The 25,204-nt window shown below is 39.3% G+C and overlaps 1 protein-coding gene across 23 annotated transcripts in view; it reads left to right on the top strand.

Annotated features, from left to right (window-relative positions):
- The window catches only part of Sugct (succinyl-CoA:glutarate-CoA transferase), a 707,647-nt gene that overhangs the window by 445,668 nt on the left and 236,775 nt on the right, over nt 1-25,204 (top strand). For 5 of the 23 annotated variants that reach the window (XM_060372766.1, XM_060372763.1, XM_060372765.1 and 2 more), the window contains one exon: nt 4,581-4,768. The exons of the other annotated variants lie outside the window; for them this stretch is intronic. In XM_060372766.1, the coding sequence (XP_060228749.1) occupies nt 4,581-4,768 (188 nt within the window). The remainder of the gene's footprint in view (nt 1-4,580; nt 4,769-25,204) is intronic. 23 annotated transcript variants of the gene reach the window in all.

Here is a 25,204-nt window from a genome sequence, read left to right as displayed (position 1 = left end):
CCCGTCCGATACCTTTTTCTCAGAGGCGGGACCTGGGGCATCAACCCGCATGCAATCAGACATGCTCTTCTCTGGGTCCAAAGTGGCTGACCCTGAGTGCAGTGCTTAGCCTAGCATCCTGAGCGTATCATTTTAGCTTTTTATGGTATCCAACCATGCTTGGGGAGAATGTCCTGCTTCAATGGCTGTAAAGGCCTGAATGATCAAGAATGAACAAACATTGATTTTTATTTACATGCATATGCATAACTATTTCTGAAAAATGCTTAGAATTTTTAACCTTTCAAAGAGGAGAAAGAATTGTATAGATCATGTTGAGAAATCTTATTTCTATTTTTTTAATTTTTTTACACTTTATTCATTTTTTTATATTTTTTTATTAATTACACTTTATTCATTTTGTATCCCCCCCATAAGCCCCTCCCTCCTCCCCTGCCAATCCCACCCTCCCTCCCCTTTCTGCATGCATGCCCCTCCCCAAGTCCACTGATAGGGGAGGTTCTCCTCTCCTTTCTGATCTTATTCTATCAGTTCTCATCACAAGTGGCTGCTTTGTCCTCTTCTGTGGCCTGGTAAGGCTGCTCCCCCCTCAGGGGGAGGTGATCAAAGAGCAGGCCAATCAGATTATGTCAGAGGCAGTCCCTCTTCCCATTACTAGACAAGGAAACTACAATGAGTATGAGAAACCCTTAAAGACTTTCTTCATAATTCACATCGGCACTTAAAGTCTCTGGGAAGTTCTTTGGGGGATAAAATACTGTTTTGTGTAAAATAATAATACTATCAGCAGTAGCAAACACGTGTTGACTGCTTACAGGGTACAGTGAATTTTCTAAATGTTCCACACAAATCTCACTTAATTCTCACAGTCCTTGTGGCTGATGTGTTATTTTTATTTCTGAGGTGAGGTTGGGAAGAGTTGGGGAGGTAAGGCATTTTCCTAGGGTTCTACATCTGGTGAGTTATAGAACTGGGGTTCAAGAGTTTCTGCCTTGTCTACTCCCATTTAAAAAAATTGATTTGTTTGTGTTTTCGAAGCAGAGTTTCTCTGTATGACCTTGGCTGTGCTGGACCCACTTTGTAGACCAGTCTGGCCTCAAACTCACAGAGATCTACCTGCCTCTGCCTCCCCGGGTGCTGGGGATACAGGTGTGCACCACCACACCCCGATTCCACCCCCATTATTAACAATACAGGACTGTCTTTAGAGAAGATAGAGCCTAAATCCTATCCATAAGTATTGCTCGCATGGATTTTTAGTAGCTTGAATTGAGGATAGTCAACCCATGAATTTTTAATATGAATCATGGAGGTTCTGTGTCCCCTTAAAATATCCCTAATTTATCACACCAGGCAGCCTGTCTGCCTCTCTGGAGCTCAGTATCAAACAGCCCTTTGTTGGGGTCTAGGATCCTGTTTCTTGCACATTACATAATGTGGCATGAATGAAGTGGGTCAGGATGTAGCTAATTTACAGCTTCCCTGTGTGGTTTCTCAGTGCTCCCTTTTCATTTTTCAGGTGGGAAAATCAGTACTCTACTTTCAATCTCCATACATTCTAGGCAGCAGTTAAACATTTAGCTCTTAGCAATTTGTGTTTTTAATGGAATAGGGTTTTCCTTTTTCCTTTTGGGTTATTTTCATAGAGTAAGTTTGGTTGTCCAAACACACTGAAAATTGTTGGGCATTATGGTTTCAACATATGCGAGCCTAAGGCCAAATATGAGTAACACATGATATTTTGTTACATTTCGTGAACAAACCACTGTTTTGTGGTATAATACAAAACATAGCTAAGTAGTTTAGATCACTATCAGGCATTACAAGGTTACGTTTTCCAATTTATGTGATTACTCAAAACTCATTAGAAGGATATTCTCTAGCTCTAGGGAATGTAGCTTAGAAAACTGTGGTTCTTGCTTGTGAAAATAGTGTATTTTTAGTCTATTTATTATGTTTTTACTTTATCTTAATTATATTCTTTTGTACTTTTAGTACAATGGTCAAATTGACAAATAAACTTGCAGTATATGTTGCCATGAGCCAAAAATGAGGAGGAAAGAAAACACAGTTGTTATTATTAGCTTGTTCTGTGTCTTCAGGATGTCACAGACACTCTAACCACAAGGTCAGCATCACACATTGCGATGTGACAAAAGAAACGCTGGTTGGGGAAACTGTGGTAAGGGTGCTCTGGTGTTCGGATGTGGTAAAGAGCCAGTATGGCCTCCTGGTGCTTTCGACTCCTCACTTAGAAAATGAGCCTCAGCCAGGCGCTATGGCACACGCCTGTGATCCTAGCATTTGGGGAGGCAGAGGCAGGGGGATCTCTGTGAGTTCGAGGTCAGTCTAGTCTACAAAGAGAGTCCAGACAGCCAATGCTACACAGTGAAACCCTGTCTCGCACAAACAAACAAACAGAGCCTAGCATCCTGCCCCCTACAGTGTCAGACCTCTTTTGAGCAGCAGGTTAGGAATGACATGAACCATGCAGTGGCATCGATAGTCATATTCTCCTCCTGGTTGTGGTCTGGAGTATTCTGATTAACTTGTTTTGAGCCGTAGGTTCTTCATTAATAGAGCAAGATAGTGATAGTGTCTATGGAACAGGATTGTTTGCAGATGAAGTTAGGTGACACATATGTTCCAGGAACCAGGTATATGTAAAAATGACTTCTCACTGCTTTCTAAGTGCTTGCCTTCATTACAGTGCAAAGATAACACCCCTTTATTCTTAAGGACATTATTTCTAAACTTGTACTTATACACAAATGCTCCTAAAATTTTACTTAACATCTTTAATATACAACATGATAACCAACTAGACTCACATTTACCTTGGTCTTGAATCCACATTTCAAAATACTGTGGATTTTTTATTTTTGTTTGTTTTATTTGAGCAAAATAATAATCATTGCCCATAAAAGGGTTATTATTGAGGTGCTCATTGAAGTCTGAACTGGATTATTGGACAATTGAATAAACTGACAAAAGTTAATATCATTTAAGTATGCATCTATTGCATGAGCTATGCAATGGTATGATTTGTATATAATTGCATTTAAGTGTGTGTGTGTATGTGTGTTGTGTGGGGGTGCACATGTCATGGTGCATCTATAGAAGTAGAAGACAGCGAGGAGGAATCTGTTCTTTTCCACCCTGTGATTACAGAGGTAGAATCTGGCTTGGTCAAAATGCCCTTGCACACCAAGCCTTCTCCTAGACCAGGCTCTCTATCTTAAGTCAAATGCTTTATTTTAATTTTCCAGAGGATTTTTCTTGCTTCAGATATTGGGAATCCTGAAACTGCATCTATGGATAAGTTATATCAACCTTGTGCTATATTTAGCTTGGGTTTAATTATTCTTAGTTTGGCTCTGTATAATTTGTCTATTAATGATCTCATCACCATCAATGAGAAGTAGGCTTTAATTTAACAAATAAATAAGTAGGAAAAATCTAGAAAACCTTTAAATTTTAGTAAACAAATTTGATGTGGGTGAGGAAAATACAAGTTGTCTTGCATCTCATTAACTCCCCTTTGGAAAATATGTTTGTTTAGATCATACCCAAGTGAGGTTTGTGGAACGGGGTGTTCTGAAAAGACTAGTGTATTTTCTGGCTCTCTCATACTTTTTTAAGGTATATCAGGCTTATTAATGAAGCTTTGGAATGACTGTAGGTTCTCAAGTATAATTCCTTTTTAAGTGTTGCAACTGAAGAGCCTAGTAGGCTGTGAATCTTTAAACAATCAGCAATTCCTTGTTCAAAGTGAAACAAATCAGGTTAGTTTATTAGAAAATTCACCTTTCTTTAAAGTCCATCTATATTTTGTGCAGTGTCTTGCTGCTCAGTAATTCATAGTAGTCCTGTCGGAAGTTTTCTGTTTTAAGTCATTGATGCTGGGATGTGGTGGAAAGAGGAACAAAGCATGCTGGGTGTCTTTTTAAACATCTTGAGAAATAAAGCTATTGAATGGTGGCATGTGGTTTTATTTTATTTTATTTATTTATTTATTTATTTATGTTTGTGTGTCATATGTAGCATGTGTGGTGTGTGTGTCTAGGTGGATGTATGTGTGTGTGTGTGTGTGTGTGTGGCATATGTGAGTATGTGTGGTTGTGTGTTTTTGTGTATGTATATAGGTGGGTGGGTGGTGTGTGTGTGCGCCTGTTGTATGTGTGGTGTGTGTGTGTATGTGTGGCATGTTTATGTATTTGTGGTGTGTGTGTATGTTTGTGTGTGTGGTATATTATGTGTGTCTGTGGGGGTGTATGCAGGCACGTGTGTGGTATGTTAGTGTGGTGTGTGTGTTGTATGTGTGATGTGTGTGTATTTGTGTGGCCTCTGCGTGTGTGTGTGTGTCCCTGTATGTGTATGTGTGTGGTTATTTACAGCACTTTGTCTCTTACAGGATCTCTGTGAGGATTAAATGAGAAAATTAAAGCTCTTACTGTAGGGCTCACCATAAAGTAGCATGCAAATATGATTAGTTAATGTTATTATAACTATTGGAAATAGAATTACATCTGAGTCTCGCAAGTATATTATGACTTTTAAAGTCGTGATTTTAATCCTAGGAGCCAAGTGCAGTGAACACTGCCATATGAGAGCAATGCGCATGCGTGAGACCTTTCTCCTGGAAGTCAGAGTGTGGGCGCTCATGGCAAAGGTTTGTAGGTCCAAGCTGAAGTGCGTCCACAGCTGGAGCAGATGGCAGGGGATCTCTCCATCACCCCTAGGACTTCGTTTCCCAGAGCTGGGACAGGTAGGGAAGAGAGAATGTGGACCAGTAAGGACTTTGCAATGACTCTGATGCTGTGTTTTCCTGTCAGTTCTCTATTATTCATAGACGACCAGGTTTGGTAGTCCAGCATTTTGTAGCACCCCCAAAGCATGTTATTTGTTCCTTCCAGTCTTCTCAGTATCATCATGAAGCTCAGTAGTGAACTGATGTGTAACAGTTTTAATTTTATGCTTTTTAAGCTGTAGCTGATGTATTTTGAGTATCTTCGTTGCGCTAGCTCATGTACCTGTGACAGTTCCTAGTCTATGGAAGCGTAGAGTTTTATTCACCCAGGGAAGGGGAATGGAGATAAACAAAAACACAGACAACAATCCAGGTTTTACTAAATTCACAACCCACCTGGCTGACTGACGTAAGGGCTGTCACTCCACTGTCTCACCGTACCGAATTCTGGTGAGTTCGACGTTCAGGTGGGTGCCCCTGCCTGTGTGACGCTTGACTTCCTCAGTCTCTTCTGGATGAGGCTGTTTGGAGGATGTTAGTGTTGCCATGCTGAAAACAAGAAGCTTCTGCATCAGTTTGGGGAGTCAGGGCCCTGATGCGGTAGCCAGCCTCCTTTTCCGATGGGCTTTGCATGCAAATCCTTTACGCACCGGCACACTTCCATCTCTGAGAGGAAACTATCATATGTTGCGTTTGTCTGACTGGCGTCTTTATTTTTGTCACATTTCACAGAATTAGTGTCTAAGCATCATGGTTTGAGATATGAGAGTTTATATGATTCTCCCTGTTACAGATAGAAATAAGGACAGATCCCCAGCCTAAAGGTCATAGTACTCTTATTTATTTATTTATTCTTAAGATTAGATAAGGCAATGGCATAGTTTACTTAAACATAAAAAGCTTGAATTTTGAACTTACTGGAGGGAGAATTTTTCCTATATTGAAATTAAGAAAAAGGAAGTAATAAAAAATAATTTTTTAAAAAAATCATACTTCTAATTCTATAGTGAATCTTGAACCCACGATATGTTTCATCTAACAGATCAAATTGGCTGTGTATATGTGTTGTATCAGCAGACAGACTAATAACAGAGAGCATTAGTTATTACAACCTCCTCAACCTGTCATCAAGGATAAGAAAGAAATGTGGTCATAAAGTAAGCCGACAAGTCACTAGGAATATTTTATAACAGCAATTTAAAATGTTTTGTAGATCTCCTCAGCTACACAGAAGAGCCATTTTCTCGGAACTTTGGCAAAGTAAATGACATTTGTTGTGGACATATTTTAATTAGTGTTCTTTAGGTCCTAAATACGCTGTGACGTTATGGTAACTCTAGGTCACCTCACAGAGCACAAGTGCTTGCTATTTTGTTAAATTTGAACCTCAGTGGGCCCCTGAGGTCTGGTCCAGAACAGAACCAACATGCCTCCGTGAAATGAACTTCCACTACCAGGACTTTAATGTCCATCAACTGTTTGGGCAAGAGACCAAGTGGAAGGCAGGCTGTTCGCTCATCTTGTTGTCTTTTAAAAATAACCAAGAAAGCAGGTATGAGAAACTAGTTTTATTAGGGGAAAAAATAAAGGATAAATTTTAGTAGTTTGTCCCAGATCTAAGAGGTGGGGAAATAAATGACCAAGAGGGAAACCTATAGTTCCCAGGGAAATGCTTCCTGCACGGGAATGATGAGTCTCTTGTTCACTAGTTCTTAAATTATTTAAGAAATATATAAGGAGCAGATACATCTCTCAGCTTGTTGCACAGCATAGTAAAAGCCAGTTAGGACTAATTTTAAAAATTGTGTCTTCCTCCTTAGTGCACCTTTATTCTCTTGAGTATATAAAAATGATTTTGGACACAAAGAACAAGACCCTATATCTGGACACAAAGTAAAGCAAAGTTAATACTCACTGCTTATAAAGAAGAATTTTATTTGTACTTTGAAAAATCACTCACTTCATGGTCTGTTCACACTTTAAGGCTTATAAGGATGTGCTTTGTTAATTTCTTCAGGAATGACCAGAATTTTTCCCCCTTAAACATCTCTATGATTGTGGGTCTATAATTGCTACCTAAAATGTTAAAAATATAATAATTATCTGACTACAAGACTTAATAATTACTGAATGCCAATTATGTGCCAGATACTAAGCAATTTTTGCATATTTTTATTCTTAAAAAACTCAAGAACTAGCTATTATCATTTATAAAATGTATAAAACATTTTGAATTTATAAACCATACATTAATTTTATATATGAAAATGTAGGTAAATACAGTTGAAGTGGTTGGGCTAAGATGCAAGAGCTATGCGAAGATGGCATAAGAATACAGATCTGATTATCTTCAGAGCCAAAGAAGCTGTTTCAGGGACTAAGTCATCTGCTTGAGGATGGACTCTCTGTTGGACTCTCTAACTGTGGAGTGGGGGGGGACAAGAGGGGATTCTAGGCTTGACTACTGCACTGCTGTCTGGTGCCAAAAGGGAAGGACAGGAATGTAACCCTTCCCACTTTTTCCTCTTAGGGGGATTCACAGCCTCTATGTACATTCTATTCTGCATTTGAGGGACTTAGGACCAAGACATTTAATGAGGTATTTTTATTTTGTCAATATTGACTTTTTTCTGACAAAGTCTGGGTTTTTCATTTGCACCTAGCCAAACCAAGGCAGTCAATTAATGGCTTCACTTCAAGTTTTAAAAGATCGTGTTTAATGGATTAAAGGCCAGCCGGTGTTTATGTTATTTTATAGCATACTATGAGGAAAATAACTATTATGTCTTGTTTTTAAAACCTGTACTTCATTAATCATTTTTCCTTCTTATTTAATATTTGAACTAAAGTCTAAAGTCATTCACCCCATTCCTTACCATTTTGAACAAATTCTCCCCAAACACTGGAATTGTGTCTTTAAAGAATATATGGAGTCATCTTTAATGTCCAGCAGGATCCTTTGTTATACCTGGGCTTAATGAATACCCTGAAATGATCAAGGTTACATGAAAGCATTGAAAGGTCACCCACCCTGGCTTTGCATGCAGTCACCTCCCACGTACCTGGCATGCTTGAAGCTTTATACTTTCATGATCTATGAAGTACCCCTGAAATATCTGCTTTTGACATATTTTTGAAGGAGAAATTCGACATTCACAGTGTAAGAGCTCAAATGCCAGTAAATTTTGACAAAAATCCAACTGGTTACATTAATAAGTGTGCTTTTTCTTCTTAACTAGCTTATTCTTCTAGAAAAACAAAAAACCTGAAGATAAGTCACTACTGATGCCATGTATAAGAAGTTTTGGTTAGATAAAAGGGCCAAAAGGCTAAATGAAAAATCTCACTAATTTCATAACCTTGTACATTCTCTATATAGTTTATTTTAAAAACTGAAAATCAGTAAGGACATATGTTTCAGTGTGAGCTATGAATTGTTTTTCTATATTCTTTTCATTTGAATACTTTTGTGATATTAAAAAGTCAGATACATTCTTCTTTCTCATGTTACAATCGTTAAAATTATGCCTATGAGTTTTTCATATTGACTTCGTCAGCCTATTTTTGCTCTTCTATAGGTTGGCTCCTTAGTCACGTATTCGTATTCATAATTCTATTGCGGGGCATTCCTTCTGGAGCTCACTGACTTTTTGTTTGGATTATGGCTGGTTTGTTTTTTCCATGTTAAGTTTTTTTTTTTGAGAAATTCATACACGAGAACTGCCTTTCCATCATTTCTCCCCCTCCCTTTCACACTTTGAATTCCTCTATCCTTTCACCCAACCTGCTGAGCTTATTCACTGTTACACATATGTATCTCTGTTTAGGGCTGACTGCTTGTGACTGGATAATCTGTCAGAGGTCTTATCCCTGGAAACAACCGCTTCTACCTCTCTTAACAACCATCAGTTGCCTGCATCTCTTCATTTAGTGAGATTTCTCTCATTCATGTTGAAACCTCTGCTGGGACAGGTCTTGTTTAGACCACCATCTTGTTAAGATTTCACGGGTGCAACTCTGTCTTGTAGCAGAAGTGCGATCCTCAGCTCTTACAATCCTTTAGCCTGCTCTTCTGTGATGTTCACTGGTCCTTAGGTGCCGGACTAATATTGTAGATGTATGTTTGGGGGATGGGTCCTCTACAGTCAGTTGTTCTATGTGGTTTGACCTTTTGTGAATATCTCTGATGGCCCCTGTCTGTTGCAAAAGAAAATCTCTTTGATAGGGGGAAAACGACACTTGCCTGTAGATATAATATTGTTATTTAGAAGCAGCTGGGGATTATTCTGGTTTGGGAAAGTGTCAGCAGTGGGTTCTCCGCTAGGTCATGACCCCACCAGCCATTGGTAATTATCTATATAGGATTTTCTTCTTCTTAGCAGACCTTAAGTCTTATTAGATGGGTGTTGATTACCCCCAATATATGAAATGCCATCATTGCATCATTGGGGATATCTTGCCATGCTGGTCATTGTGGTTTGCAGCCTTCACAGATATGTAGGACTTCTAATTGCTTTCTTTCCTTGGCAGCTTGCAGAGATCCTTCAACATACTACCAGAGCTAGTTCCCATGGAGGAGGCTGCCAGTTCAGTTCTAGCTTGATTTTTACAAGCATGTTGTCCGAAGCTGCCATTGTTCCTGTTTGAACACACTGCACAATTCTTTGTGAACATGTATACTTGAAGTGGAAGAAGGCTTTAGTTTTTTTTGTTGTTGTTTGTTTGTTTGTTTGTCTTCTCTGAGCTTTGCCAATCCATGGGTCTGGAACATTGGAATCCTTGACATGGCCATGCCTATGTCAACAGTACACATTCACTCAGGGCTTCTAAGCTCTTTACACCTTCATTCAGTGCTTCCTTCTCTCCCACAAATGGCTTTTGTTAGATGGTCTATAGCTCCTGGGAGAGTGTTATCACCCCACTTGATCTTTTGAGGCCTGTTACAAAGCTAACATTATGCAAATTATTTTCTCTTCAGTGAGTTTCTACATTATATATATCTGTATCTTTTCTTGTGATTTCTTTATATTTTATTAAAATAGTAGTTGATATCACTACTTTGATGCTTTATAAAATCCCTAGTCTAAATTGTTAGTCATCAAAGTCTTTCTTCATCCACAATCCTCTTCATTTTTTACTAATGGCAACTCCAGTTTTCTTGTTGCTCAGGCCACAAGTCTTGAATCCATGTCTGACTATTTATTTATTTTTTTTTACTTTTTAAATTTTTACAATTTATTAAATTTATATCCCAATGGTAGTACCCCTCCTTCAGCATCTCCCAGTCCCACTCTCCGTACCACTTCCCTCCATCACCCTCCCCTAATCCACTGAAAGGGGGAGTCCTCCTCCCCTGCTATCTGACCCTAGCCTAGAAAGTCTTATCAGGACTGCCTGGATGCTTTCCCTCTGCAGGCTGGCAAAGTCACCCTGCAAGGCTGAAGTGATCAAAGAGCAGGCATGTCAGAGACAGCCACTGCTTCCCTTACTAGAGAACTCACGTGGAGACTGAGCTGCCTATGGCCTACATTTGATCATGGGGTCTAGGTCCTTTCCATGCATGGTCAGTCTCTGCAGACACCCCTGTGCCCAGGATTTTTGATTTTGTGGTCTCTGTGGAGCTCCAGTTCCCTCTAAGTCCTTCTATCTTCCCCTTCTTCCATTATACTCCCTGTGCTCTGTCCAAAGTTTGGCTGTGAGTCTCTGCATTTGCTTTAATTCCCTGCTGGGTGGAGTGTTTCAAAGGATATCTATGGGAAAGGAAGAGGTCAAAGTATCAATATTCACAGAATATATGATAATATACACAAGTGACCCCAAAAATTCTACCAGGAAAATTCTATAGCTGATAAAAACCTTCAACAAAATGATTGGGTATAAAATTATCTCAAAAAAAAATCAATAACCCTCCTGTATACAAAAGACAAATGGGCTGAGAAAGAAATTGGGCAAAACAACACCCTTCACAATAGCCACAAAAGACATAAAGTATTTTGGTATAACTCTAATTAAGCAAGTGAAAGACTTGTATGAAAAAAAAAATAACTTCAAGTGTTTGAAGAAAGAAATTGAAGAAGATGTCAGAAGATGGAAAGATCTCCCATGCTCATGGATCGGTAGGATTAACATAGTAAAAATGGCCATCCTACCAAAAGCAATCTACAGGTTCAATGCAATTCCCATCAAAATACCAACACAATTCTTTACAGATGTTGAAAGAAAAAGTCTTAACTTCATACAGAAAAACAAAAATCCCAGAATAGCTAAAACAATCCTGTACAATAAAAGATCTTCTGAAAGAATCTCCATCCCTGATCTCAAACAGTACTATAGAACACCTGTAAAAAACAAAACAAACTCAGCTTCATATGGAGAAACAAAAAACCCAGAATCTCCAAAATGATCCTGTACAACAACAGATCATCTGGAGGTATCTCCATTCCTGATCTCAAGCTGTACTACAGGGCAACAGTAATAAAAACTGCATGGTATTGGCATAGAAACAGAAAGGAGGATCAATGGAACCGCATAGAAGACCCAGAAATAAATCCACACACCTATGAATACTCGATATTTGACAAAGAAGCCAAATCCATTCAATGGAAAAAAGACAGCATCTTCAACAAATGGTGCTGGACCAACTGGATGTCTACATGCAGAAAAATGAAAATAGATCCATATTTATCACCCTGCACAAAACTAAAGTCAAAGTGGATCAAGGACCTCAACATAAAACCAGATACCCTAAATCAATTGGAAAAAAAGTGGGGAACAGCCTAGAACTCATTGACACAGGAGACAACTTCCTGAACAGAACACCAACAGCACAGGCTCTAAGAGCAGCAATCAATAAATGGGACCTCATGAAACTGAAAAGTTTCTGTAAAGCAAAGGATACCGTCATCAAAACAAAATGACTGCCTACAGATTGGGAAAGAATCTTCACTAACCCTTTATCTGACAGAGGACTAATATCCAGTATATACAAAGAACTAAAGAAGCTGAAAAGCAGCAATCCAAGTAATCCAATTAAAAAATGGGGAACAGAGCTAAACAGAGAATTCTCGACAGAGGAATATCGAATGGCAGAAAAACACTTAAAGAAATGCTCATCCTCATTAGCCATCAGGGAAATGCAAATCAAAACGACCCTGAGATTTCACCTTACACCCAGCAGAATGGCCAAGATGAAAAACTCAAGCGATAACACATGCTGGAGAGGTTGTGGAGAAAGGGGAACCCTCCTCCACTGCTGGTGGGAATGTAAACTGGTACAACCACTCTGGAAAGCTATCTGGCGCTTTCTAAGACAAATAGGAATAGTGCTTCCTCCAGACCCAGCTATACCACTGCTAGGTATATACCCAAAGTTTGTTCAAGTATACAAAAAGGACACTTGCTCAACCATGTTTATAGCAGCTCTATTTGTAATAGCCAGAACCTGGAAACAACCCAGATGTCCATCAACGATGGAATGGGTACAGAAATTGTGGTATTTTTATACAATGGAATACTACTCAGCAATCAAAAAGGAGGAAATCATGAAATTTGCAGGCAAATGGTGGGATCTAGAAAAGATCATTCTGAGTGAAATATCCCAGAAGGAGAAAGACAAACATGGGATATACTCACTTATATAGACCTATAAGATATGATAAACATAATGAAATCTATACACCTAAAAAAGATAATCAATTGAGCGGACATGGGGTAAGATGATCAATCCTCATTTAGAAAGACAGATGGGATGTGCATTGAACGTATGACAGGAGTCTACTGAGCGCATCTGAAAGACTCTAACTAGCAGTGTTTTCAAAGCAAAGACTCATGACCAAACCTTTGGCAGAGTACAGGGAATCATAAGAAAGAAGGGGAGTTAGTCTGATGGGGAAAGGATAGGAGCTCCACAGGACCAAATATATCTGGGCACAGGGTCTTTTCTGAGACTGACATTCAACCAAGAACCATGTATGGATATAACCTAGAACCTCCACTCAGATGTAGCCTGTGGTAGCTCAGTAACCAATTGGTTTCCCAAAGTGAGGGGAACAGGGACTATTTCTAACAGGAACTCGATGACTGGCTCTTTGGTCTCCCCACCCCCGAAGGGAGGAACAGTCCTGTTAGGCCACAGAGGAGGGCTTTGCAGCCAGTCCTGAAGATACCTGATAAAACAGGATCAGATGAATGGGGAGGAGGTCCCCCCCATCAGTGGACTTGGAAAGGGGCACGGTGGAGATGAGGGAGGGAGGGAGGGACTGGGAGGGAATGAGGGATCGGGACACGGCTGGGATACAGAGTTAATAAAATGTAACTGATAAAAAAAAAAAAAAAAAAAGAAAGACAGATGGGATGTGCATTGAACGTATGACAGGAGTCTACTGAGCGCATCTGAAAGACTCTAACTAGCAGTGTTTTCAAAGCAAAGTCTCATGACCAAACCTTTGGCAGAGTACAGGGAATCATAAGAAAGAAGGGGAGTTAGTCTGATGGGGAAAGGATAGGAGCTCCACAAGGACCAAATATATCTGGGCACAGGGTCTTTTCTGAGACTGACATTCAACCAAGGACCATGTATGGATATAACCTAGAACCTCCACTCAGATGTAGCCTGTGGTAGTGCAGTAACCAATTGGTTTCCCAAAGTGAGGGGAACAGGGACTATTTCTAACAGGAACTCAATGACTGGCTCTTTGGTCTCCCCACCCCCGAAGGGAGGAGCAGTCCTGTTAGGCCACAGAGGAGGGCTTTGCAGCCAGTCCTGAAGATACCTGATAAAACAGGATCAGATGAATGGGGAGGAGGTCCCCCCTATCAGTGGACTTGGAAAGGGGCACGGTGGAGATGAGGGAGGGAGGGAGGGCCTGGGAGGGAATGAGGGATCGGGACACGGCTGGGATACAGAGTTAATAAAATGTAACTGATAAAAAAAAATAAAAGAATGGAAAGAGAAAAAAAAACACAAAAAAACAAAAAACTATGGCATTGGTGTAGAAACAGACTGGTGGATCAATGGAATCAAATTGAAGACCTGAAATAAACCTCACACCTATGGACAGCTGATTTTTGACAAAACATACAATTTGGAAAAAAAGATAGCATCTTCAACAAATGGTGCTGGTCTAACTGGATGACTACATGTAGAAAAGTGTAAATAGATCCATGTTTATCACTTTGCACAAAAGTAAAGTCCATGTAGATCAAAGACCTCAACATAAAACCAGACACACCAAATCTACTACAGTAAAAAAGGGGAAAGATAATTGGCACAGGAGACAACTTCCTGAAGAGAAGACCAACAGCCTAGGCTCTAAAATCAACAATCAATAAATGGGACCTCATGAAACTGAAAAGCTTCTGTAAAGCAAAAGACACGTCAGCAGAACAAAATAACAGCCTACAGACTGGGAAAAGATCTTCACCAACCCTTTATCTGGCAGAGGGCTAATATCCAGAATATACAAAGAACTCAAGAAATTGAATACCAACAAACTGAATAATCCAACTAAAAGATGGATACAGAACTAAACATAGGAATTCTCAACAGAAGAATATAGAATGGCAGAGAAACACTTAAAGAAATGCTCAAAGTCCTTAGTCATCAGGGAAATGCAAATCAAAAGGGCTCTAAGATTATATCTAGTGCCCATCAGAATGGCTAAAATAAAAACTCAAGTGACAACACATGCTGGAGAGATGTGGAGAAAGAACCCTCCTCCATTGATGGTGGGAGTGCAACCAGTCTAAAAATCAATCTGGGACTTTCTTAGAAATTTGACCTAAAGACCTAGATATACAACTCCTGGGCATACACCTGAAAGATGCTTTACCATTCAGCAAACACATTTGCTTAACTATGCTCATAGCAGCTTTACTCTTTATAACCAGAATCTGGAAAAAACCTAGATATCCCTCATAGAAGAATGGATATAGAAATTGTGGTACATTTACACAATGGAATACTACTCAGCAATTAGAAACAAGGAAATCATCAAATTTGCAGGCAAAAGGTGGGAACTAGAAAAGACCATCCTGAGTAAGGTACTACTCCAGAACCAAAAAGATACTCATGGTATATACTCACATATAAGCAGATATTAGCCATATAATATAGGATAAACATACTAAAATCTACAGAGCTAAAAGAAACTAAACAACAAAGAGGACCCTAGGGAAGATGCTTAAATTCTCATTGATAAGGCACAGGATAGACACCAGAAGCAGTGGAAGAGAGGGAACAGGTCCGGGGCCTACCGTGTTTAACTGTTTTCATTCATAATTTGCAATTTATTCATTAGAAACTGCTGTGGCTTTGCTGCCAAAATATTCTAGAATCTAGCCAGGCTTCTCTTATAACTTTGTACAACACCAAATTTGTAAATGCATGTGACTGCCTTGGACATGTACATAATCAAATATCTGTCACCATTTCTAACCCAAAAGGCATCTTCTTCTGTCCTTCCCTTCCTCCCTCTCCTCCTCCCTTTCATTCTTCCTTTCATGTAGAACACCCTATGCATATTATTGGCCATTCTCACTCCTACCTCCCTATTTCCTCATCTACCCTCCCTGCCTTCATGTACATTTCTTTTGGTCTGATGAGATTAACTAGGGGCCTTCTGTGTGACTGATTATTGACAGGGCCAATCTTCACTGGGCCCAGTCATGTAACCGTGGTTAGGAGTTTTTGGTTGTAGGAGATATAGCAAGTCTGGAGAATGGCTTTTCACAGCCCTTGACCCTGTCTTGAAATACTTACATATCCTGCTCCATCTTCTACAATGTTTCTTGAGCCTTAGACTTAAGAGAAAATGGCCAGGCTTATAGCATGTCTTTTTTTTTTTTCTTCCTCTTGAGACAAGGTTTCTCTGTGTAGCCCTTGCAGTCCTGGAACTTGCTTTGTAGACCTCGCCTTGAACTTGGAGATCTGCCTGCCTCTGCTTCCTGAGTGCTGGGATTAAAGCCACCCACTGCCCAGCCACATAGCAAGTCTTGAATTGTGTTTCAAACATGAACTGTCTTGCTCTCCCACCTAGAAAAACCATTTGATAGCTAGTTTAATATAACCTGAGAACATGAGATAAATGTAAATAGAAAAATGTACTTGCCAGAATTTATATTACTTGTTATTTACAAATAACTGTTCATAGTTAGCTCATTTTTATCTTCCTTCTATTTCTAGGTATTATTTTTCCCACTGGTTTACAAATAATGGAACCAAGATGCAGAATATAAATGATTTGACCTAATTTTGTTAATGGTCATGGCCCCAGAATTTAAGTCTGATTTTTCTATTTTTAAATGTTAATGAAGACTCTTTCTTTCACCTTTCTTTTGTGTCTAACAGAAAGAATTAAAACCAGTGGCCTGCCTGATGTTACAGGTATGCGTGTCTATGGAACAAACAGGACAGTCTCGAAATTTGGGAAGTGGCACTTTAGAATGTACCCCCACATTGCCCTTACTGGTATGCTCCAATTTCTCTCCCATTTATCCAGGAATAACACAGGAGTCTCACAATGGGAAAGAAGTAACTCAGAGATAAAAATCCCATTATTTTATGAATTAATTTTATTATTTACGTATATGTACGTATGCTGTTGTGCTACATGGGTGGAGGTGCAGGCGCTCATGGAGACCACAGGATGTCAGATTTTTTTTTTTTGGAACTGTAATTACAGGTGGTTATGAGCCCCATGTTATTGGTACTGAGAACTAAATCCAGGTCTTCTGCCAGAGCAGTAAGCACCTTTAGCCACTGAGCCCTCTATTCAGCTGAGATCCTATTATTTATAAACACCCTTAGGTACAACTGCTTCAGCAGGAATCCACCATCAAAGTTTTAACTGGATTTCCTTAGACCTCATTTTAATAAGTCTAGAATTTATGCAGTTATTAAGATGTGTAAATTATTAGTTATGATGACTGCTTTGTTTACAAATTGTTCAGTATTTAGTTTTTTTTTTTGAAGTCTATTCCTTCATATGGCAGAACTAAACTTATTTAAAATAAAAGCTAAGGAAATTTTTTTGGCAAATACTTGTAAACCATATTCTTTAAGTCACATTGCGATGTAGCATATGCTTATTGATTTTTTATTCATCTATAATACCTAAGCTCTCCATAGTAAGAGGTGGATGAATCATTAACTTCTGGTGTACATTTCTCTGGGGAAGACTGCCACATGTGCAACCCTGAAAACATACATCCAAGTAACATTATATGGACTGAACAGATTACATAGGAATATATGTGTGGTTACATATAGAGACATGCATGTAATAGCAATTAGTTTTTAAAAAGGACACAAATTTTAAGGAGAGCAGGCAGGAGTTTATGAGAGGGTCTAGAGGGAGAAAAAGGAAGGGAGAAAATATTGTAATTAAGTTATAATCTCTAAAATGTAATTAATAAATAAAAATTTAAAAAGTATGTGATTAAGACAAAGACTTTAAAAATAATAACTTCTGGTAATTGAATCATTAATTAAGTTCATTTGCCAAAACATTTATAATTTAGTAATTAGTGGCATTTCCCTTAGGTTTATATAGCTGTGAAATTCTTTGATCTGACACTTTGAAGCCTGATATAGGAGTTTCCCAGCTTGCTTTCTGCTGCTGGAATACAGCACTGGCCAGAAGCAGCTGGAAGTAACTCTTATCTTTTATTTCACTTTTTTTTTTTTAAGGTCAAGCAAAGTAGTTTTAAAAATCTTTTTTTCCTGCTTTGTTTTTGATGACCTCTTCCACATTGATGCTTAGTTTTAATTTAGATCTCAAAGATGCCTTTTCGCCCATTCTTGTCTCTTATTTGAAGAAAGTGCCTCTTCTGGATGACTTAGAGTCATCTTTCAAAGCCAGATATGCTGTTCCCTTTCACTGACTGTCATGAGTTAAACAAATATTGTGGACACTGGTTTGATGTGTAGATTTTTGTCATAAAAGGTGCATACTGTGGTGTTTTTAGAAAATAACAGAGGCATTGGATTTTTTAATGTAATTCGATGACTTAGAAGGATGAAGGAAGGGAGGGGGGAGAGGAAAAAAAGAGTTGGGTTAATTGTATTATAACATGGTCCATGGTCTTGAGGAAAAAAAAAATCACTTTAGTGTTGCAAGGCAAAAACATGCTGGTATTTCCCATTAGTAGACTAGGCATACTTAAAACATTTTTCCTTTCCCTGTGGCTTTAAGTTCGACATTTAAGGCCTCCAAGGAGCTTTCACTCTGACTCCAACTTCACACAAGTCAATGGCAGTGTTTCCTAAATCTGTTGTAGAATAGTGCAGGACATTGCTGTAACTGATGATCCCTGTAATATTTGCTTTACTCTTTTTCACTTAAGAAATTCAGCTCATTGCGATTGGAAATGATTGTGTGTCTGTTAGCAAGGGTCCCATGTGATCTTTAGACAACTGGGCTGGTAGACAAATTTTGGGAAGACAGTGGGCCAGTCAGGACCGTTCAAATGCACATATTCACAGCCTCTCGAAAGAGTGAATCTTACGCTGTGAGTTTTAACCTATGGGGATGTTTAATCTCCTGACACTCTAATGTTAAAATTACAGCTTTGAATCCATAAACAGTGCTCTTGGAGAGGACCATAGCTTTCATCATGTTCTCAACATAGAAAATACTGAGAAAGGTTACAGACTCAAGACACACAGGCCTGAGATTTAAAGAGAATTCCAGAAAGGAAAAGCCATGATCTTAGACTTAACTGCCGTCCTGTTTTCCCTCTTTTTTCTCCTCTTTCCCTTCCTTTCTTCCTCCCTCTGTCCTTTTCTTCCTCTTTCCTCTCTTTTTATCTCCTTACAATTTTAGATATAACAAAAAGCATCCTTTGCAGATTAAAAACCATGTAAACCCAGATCCCACACCACAGATGACTTACTACTAAAATATAGCCTTTTTTTCCAGGCAAGCATTTTCAATCTTGTCAGCTAATAGTTCACAACATTTGTATGGTGTGTGTATGTGTGTATGTGTGTGTGTGTGTGTGTGTGTGTGTTTAGGACGGTGTGTGCACATGATGGGTGTGTAATGGTATATGCATGCATGTTTGTGGCTTGTGTATGGTATATGCAATATGTGTGTGATGTGTTTGGTATGTGTGCATGTGTGTATTCTATGTATTTGTATGTATGTCTGTGTGTGTGGTCTATATATTGTGTGTACCATATATATGATGTGTGTATATGTGTGTGCATATGTGTACATGTATGTGGTGTATGTGTATATACTTGTGTGTATGTGTGTGTAGTATATGTGTGCATAAAGTATGTGTATGTGTATAGTATATATGGTATGTGTGTGTGTGTGTATGGTATGCATGCAATTGTGCATGGTATATGTGATGTATGTGTAGTGTATTTGGTACATGTGCATGTGTGAGTGTGTGTGTGCACTTGTGTGTAAATATGGTATGTATGCACATATATGTGTATGTTATGTATGTGTCTATATGGTATGTATGCCCTGTGTGTGTGTGTGTGTGTATGTGTGTGTGTGTGTGTGTATTCAGCCTCCCTGTGCTTCCCATAGTCTTGTCTTTCTTCTGCTCTCCTGCTATGTATATATGTGTTCACGAAAACTGGTTCTCGATCTGTGGATCCAGTACAATTCAGCCTGGTTCACCTTGGACTTAATATTCTCCAGATGTGTTGTCTCTGCTCTAGGGAGACTTTTTCCTGACAAGCATATGTGGTTTAGAGAGCCAAGCAATTGATTGGAAACTTCAGGGCTATGAGTTCTAACTCTGGGTCTGCCCTGACACAGCGTGTGACCTTAGGCAGTTTATTTGATCTCCGTCCAAATTCCCTGATGCTTGATAACAGGATTTTCTAGACATCTCCCTGCCAATAAAAGCATATGGAACTACTCCTCGTTGTGCAGGGGAGAGCTACACTTCATTATCCCTCAGTCTTTTAACTTTCTTTCTGTTTGCCCATCTCCCCATTCCAGGGGCTCTGTCATCTAATGGTGGCTGTTTTCCCAATCCTTAAACACATTTTCTTTTTCTTCAAAATTCCATCAGCAATATTTCTGTTTTTCAGTCCTCCCCAGTATTCTGTCCTTTGCTCCTAAATCTTTGTTTCCCAATAACAATAGCTGGTGCTTTGGAGCAGTGAATTCTGTAGGGCTGGATCCTGCCATAGCCTTCCCGTGGCTACTGTGAGCAGGAAAGCTAAATTTATCTCATTTTTATGCATTCCTTAAGGTACAATTTATTGTTTTATGAGCAGCCACAAAAATCACCTTTATACTCTACTTTTCATACCCTTTCTTCTTTTTTAACATCCCCTTTTATAGGAAATGATTAACTATTAAAAGTAATACAATCCTCAGATTTTTTTTTGAGAGAAAAAACATTATTTCTTCTTTTGCTCTTGGGCAGAGGATCATTTATTTTAATAATAGCTGCCTTTTAAGTTTTGAGAATGTGCGCACTCTTGCACGCGTGTGCGCACGTGTGCACACACACACACACACACACACACACACATCACTGTATGACCAAGAATTTTGTGGGCTGGCATAGGAACAAAATAGTATTTTGTAAAGAGCATTATTGCCTCTTCTGGAGCAATAGTTAAAAATACTTCTAACATTTTTGCTTTTTGCATTAAGTTTATATATCCCTCTAAGGATCCTGGTTTTGATATATTCATCACTAATTTCTATCATTAATGTCTGTTAGTGATAATTGTGGATCCCTGAGCCCAAACAAAAACAACAGTCAGCATGTGGATCACAGTAAGTCAATCAGATAGTCACGAGGTACACAGTTAGCAGGGTAACTGTCATTCAGAAGGCTCCGACTTCACGTCTTTTTATGGGAAGTAACCCCTCACTCTCCTTTCAACCTCCTCATATCTGTATCCCCAGGGGTCTCCCTTTAGCTCTAGCTAGATCACCATTTCATTCTTACTTTGACCTCTTATAGGCAACTGAAGACTGGAAATACCTTAATAATGTTACGTCTACACATTATTTCTTTGCAGTGGAAAAAAGCCTATTAAGGTAGCAGTGACATCTCATATTAATTATTTGCTCTGATTTAGTAAGGTGAAATTTTATAGTTAATCACAATAACCCTGCAAGGAAGGGTGTTTATTCTTATGTATCTACCACATGTGTGAAGTACAAGATGTTAAGGTAATTTACCTAGAAGTATACAGTGAGGAAAGGCTTGTTCATCTGAGATGAGACCCTGTGTGCTGAATTGATGCTCTTTGAAGAGTAGCCAAATGCATCTATATGTAGACCCACTGTGCATTATCTTAAGAGTATAATAGACTCCATCGCAGAGAGACCTGCATAATACTTAAAAGGAAGGAGGTAGAGGAAAAAAACACAACTCCTTTTCATCTGTCACACACACACGCATGCACATACACATGCAGACAAACTAAGCTGAGTAGATACACATTTGTTTCAAACTGGATTTCCAAATAATGTTTTATTTGAAGAATATCTCTATAAAAACAAACGTGCTTTGAAAATACTCCCTTCTACAATCCCACTTATCACCATGCACTCTTATTTTTGTCCCCCAGGTCAAAAAGTGCTAATGTAACTCACATGTTAACTGGGGTCACCCTTATTGTTAAGGTTACCTTGTCCTTTGAGATTTGAGTTGCCTCGGACTCCATTTTATCTCTCCTTGAATGTGCCAACACCACCCTCATATCTGTCCACACAAGGACTTGTCCCCATGAACAGTACTCTCTAGTGTATTCTTAACTTCGATGCTTGCTTGCTGCCTTTTTCCCTCCTTGGCTGCCCTTTTCCTCTGTGCTTTAGGCTGATCTATGTGTAGAACAATCCTTTCTCCGTCACTTGAAACACACTCCTACCTACATTAGCACAAGGTATTCCCTGAGGAATACCTACCTATAGGTGAGGAGAAAAGGTTTACCTTCCAGTAAAGCAATTTGATACACTGTTAACCATCCCTTTTCTTCAAAGCTCTTTAGCCACTTTACCACCAGCAAGTGTCTGGTGTTGTGATTATGGTCTGTTCTGTATTGTCTCACTGTTTGTGTCTTCCTTCCGGGTCATCAATGTCTCATTTAAAATGCTGCTTCTTTCCCCACATTTTTGCTTACTCTTTCTTACCCGTGCCTTCTGAAGCTGACAACTTCTACTCTGAGAAAATTACCAGGGTATTTTCTAAACAAAGATGATTTTGTCTTCATAGAGGTTCTGGTGCAGGCACTTAAGGTGAGCTTTTCCTCACTGTGATAACGCAGTGTGCATCACAAGAACACGGAACTGAGTTGGTGATGGGATGGGCCCCAGAGGCTGCACTTCAACCACTTTGGGGAGCAAGGCATGTACTGTGGAGAATAGCCAAACAACTCTTTTACTTTGCGCAATTAATACTGAGTCATAAACAATTATTGAACAGTTACTCGGTGTTAGAGACTGGGATAAGCACTTTAAATACCACAGAAAATACATATTTGTATTTTATTCTAGTTAGTCAGCAGGTTAGGTAGCTTGTATAGGAGTCAAGGAAGTAAGAAGTAGCCCAGCACTACCCTTCCATATCCTTAATTTCTATGCAAGACTTTCCAGCTACAAATTGACAAAATGACATTTCTTTTTCCTTTGATGGTCAACTCCACTTTGTGGCCTCCCTTGACCCTGAGTTTCCTGGACTGTGATATGCTCCAACTTCCTAAGAGAGTCATAAAATTTGAGGAGAGCAGCCCTCTCCAGCTCTCTTCTGAGAACATGTCTTTCCTCAGTATATGAGGGAAAAACTGAAGTTTGCTAAGTATACATTTATTTCTTTTTCTTAGCAGTAGGCAGGCATCTTTGTGTATATCCTACAGCAAGTTACATTTGAACCTCCATTTTTATTCAGTGTGCATATTGACACCTACTTTCTCAGCATCGAGCTTGATGAATATAAGAAATGTTCAGGAGTTTGTTTCTTTCTATATTTTAGTTGAGTGTTTCATATTAATATATTTTTTCAGTATTTGCATACACTATTCAGTGGTTTTGACAATGGCCTCTGAAGAGAGGCAATTTAATGAAAATAAGACCCATATTTCTAACTGTCTTTATTTTGTATAGCATTAACTTATGAAGATATTTGAAAAGACACATTTCAAAGTGCCAACAGAAGAGTCTTATTGTCCAGTGCCTGCCTTTTATCCAGTTTTGCTGAAACCTGAAAGATGTATAGATAAAGAAGCAGAGGTAGATTCTTATCCCTGGAGCTGACGTTCTCTGCCAGGGACAGAAGGCAAGAAGGCCCTGTGCATTTGTCTGGAAAGAGCTGTGCGTGCTATTCCAGCCACATGTGCAGACATGTGGTATTGTTCATAGCTATTTACAGAGTTTGGACTTTGGACTTTTCTGTTATCAGCATTTACTGTATTGAGTGATTTTTATCCAAATTTACTGCACATGCAGTGTTCTCTCCAGAGGCTGCCTCAAGGCTTAAACCATTTATCATCAGCCCACTGATCTAACAAATACCTCCTATCAATATCTTCAAGCACAGAACATCCATACTGTGCTTGTCAAGAACCAGAGGCTGGGCAGATATGATTCAGTCATCAGAGTATGACATTTGGTTCTCCTCAAGTCAGAGCTTCTGTCAGGTGGGCCACCTACCTCAGCCCTTGCAGGGCAGAGCACACTAATGCGGCTGCATCGTGATTAGGGAGACCTAACAACAAACCCTGCTCCTCTCTACTAACAGCTGCAAGCCGAAAAGAACCGTGTCTGCAGGATCAAGCCATCTTCCTCCTTCCTTCCTTTGAATTATTTCTGAAAATGAGCAGAAAAAACAACAACAACAACAAAAAAAACCTTTCTTTGTCCCACCATGTTTGCTGTTACAGGGAAAGTGAGCTCCCTTTTGGGATTGTTAGCCTCATTAACGAAATAATTAAAGAATTGACTCAGAAGGAAGCTTAGGGACAGTTTGATTAGACTTTGAGAAGAACACAGCACTACAGATAAGTGGAAGATACTGGCAGCCACCAAGATTAGGCGATAAGAAAAAGTCATGCCTTTTAGATTAGAAACAGAACTCAGAGAAAAGCCCAAGGTATCTGGGAAAATACACTTAAGAATGCCCAGCTGAGGATCTAAATTCATAGGCCATTCCTCCTCATGCTCATGTGTCTCAGGACAAAGGATTGTACTAAGAACCCGTAACTAGAAATAGGGACTGCTTTTGAAGAAAGGAAAAGCACTGTCAAGAAAGGAAGTACCCATTGATCTGAAGAAAACAGTCTTGCCATGTAGTGTATATAGCCTGTGATAGGACCTTTAGAGTCTGTGTCTCTGCTTTATATTTCTCTGGCTTTCCCCTTCTGCTTGCAAGTTCTGTCCTTTTAGAGGAAGCCTAGGTAAGGAAGGGCTTCTAGTTTTCCTCCACAAAAGGGCTTCTTTCATGTGCTTGTCTTGATGTTTCAGTTCTCTCCTTATTCTGCTTCGTTATTGTAATGTTAGTTCACAAATACTGATGACCTTCTTACCCATGCATTAATCAGAGTTCCTTAGAGGAGCAGAAGTTATAGAATAAATCTTTCCCCTCTCTCCTCTCTCCATTTACTTATTAGATTTATTAAAGTCATTTACAGGAGGTGGTCCAGCTAATCCAACAATGGCTATCTGCCAAAAAATGGTCTAAGAATCCAGAAGTTGTTCAGTCCACACGATGCATGCCTCAGCTGATCTCCAGTATACACCAGGACCCCAGTGTAGTAGGCTCTAAAGCCAGTAGTAGAAATGGACATGCCAGTGGAACTGAGAACAGATAGGCCAAGAGGAAGAGCTTCCTTCTTAAATGTCCTTTATGTAGGCTGCCAGCAGAACACATTGCCCAGAATAAAAGTGAATCTTCCCCCCTCAAAATTTTTGTATTAACACTAGGTCTTCAACTTCAAATGATTTAATTAAGAGCAAAAGAAGTCCTTGCGGGTATTTGCAGCTCCTTGGGTTTTAGTTAGTTCCAGATGTAATCAAGTTGACCAACCAAGAACAACCATCACAAGTCTACGTTCTCACGGAGCCAACTTGGAATGGAATGAAGGAAGTCTCGGCACTTCAAATCATTGCCTTGAGCATTTCACTAAAGATAGTGCTTATTTTCTTTCAAAAGCTGTGCTGCAGCTAACCAGAACGTGCAAGAGTTCCACCCCTTCCTTCTTGACCTCTGGAAAACCTTGACCCTTCCACTTTTTCCTCTTTCCCTCCACCCAGTTGTGTACGTACACAACAGAATGCCATTTCTTCAGGGGAGGTTGTTTGATAATAACTGTCAGACATCTTTGGGCTCTAAGTTGAGAAGCAGTCAGTTTCCATTACTACACAAAAGTCACTGCTCTCCTAATCTCTGAATCAAGTTGCATTTGCTTGAATAGTGTCTGAGTTCCTGTCCAAAGCCCTGCTTCCTTCTCTCCTTTGGTCAGAACCCGTTAGA

The sequence above is a fragment of the Meriones unguiculatus genome, chromosome 19 (genome assembly GCF_030254825.1).
Source record: "Meriones unguiculatus strain TT.TT164.6M chromosome 19, Bangor_MerUng_6.1, whole genome shotgun sequence".
NCBI lineage: Eukaryota > Metazoa > Chordata > Mammalia > Rodentia > Muridae > Meriones > Meriones unguiculatus.
This window is presented reverse-complemented; position numbering and strand designations above follow the sequence as displayed.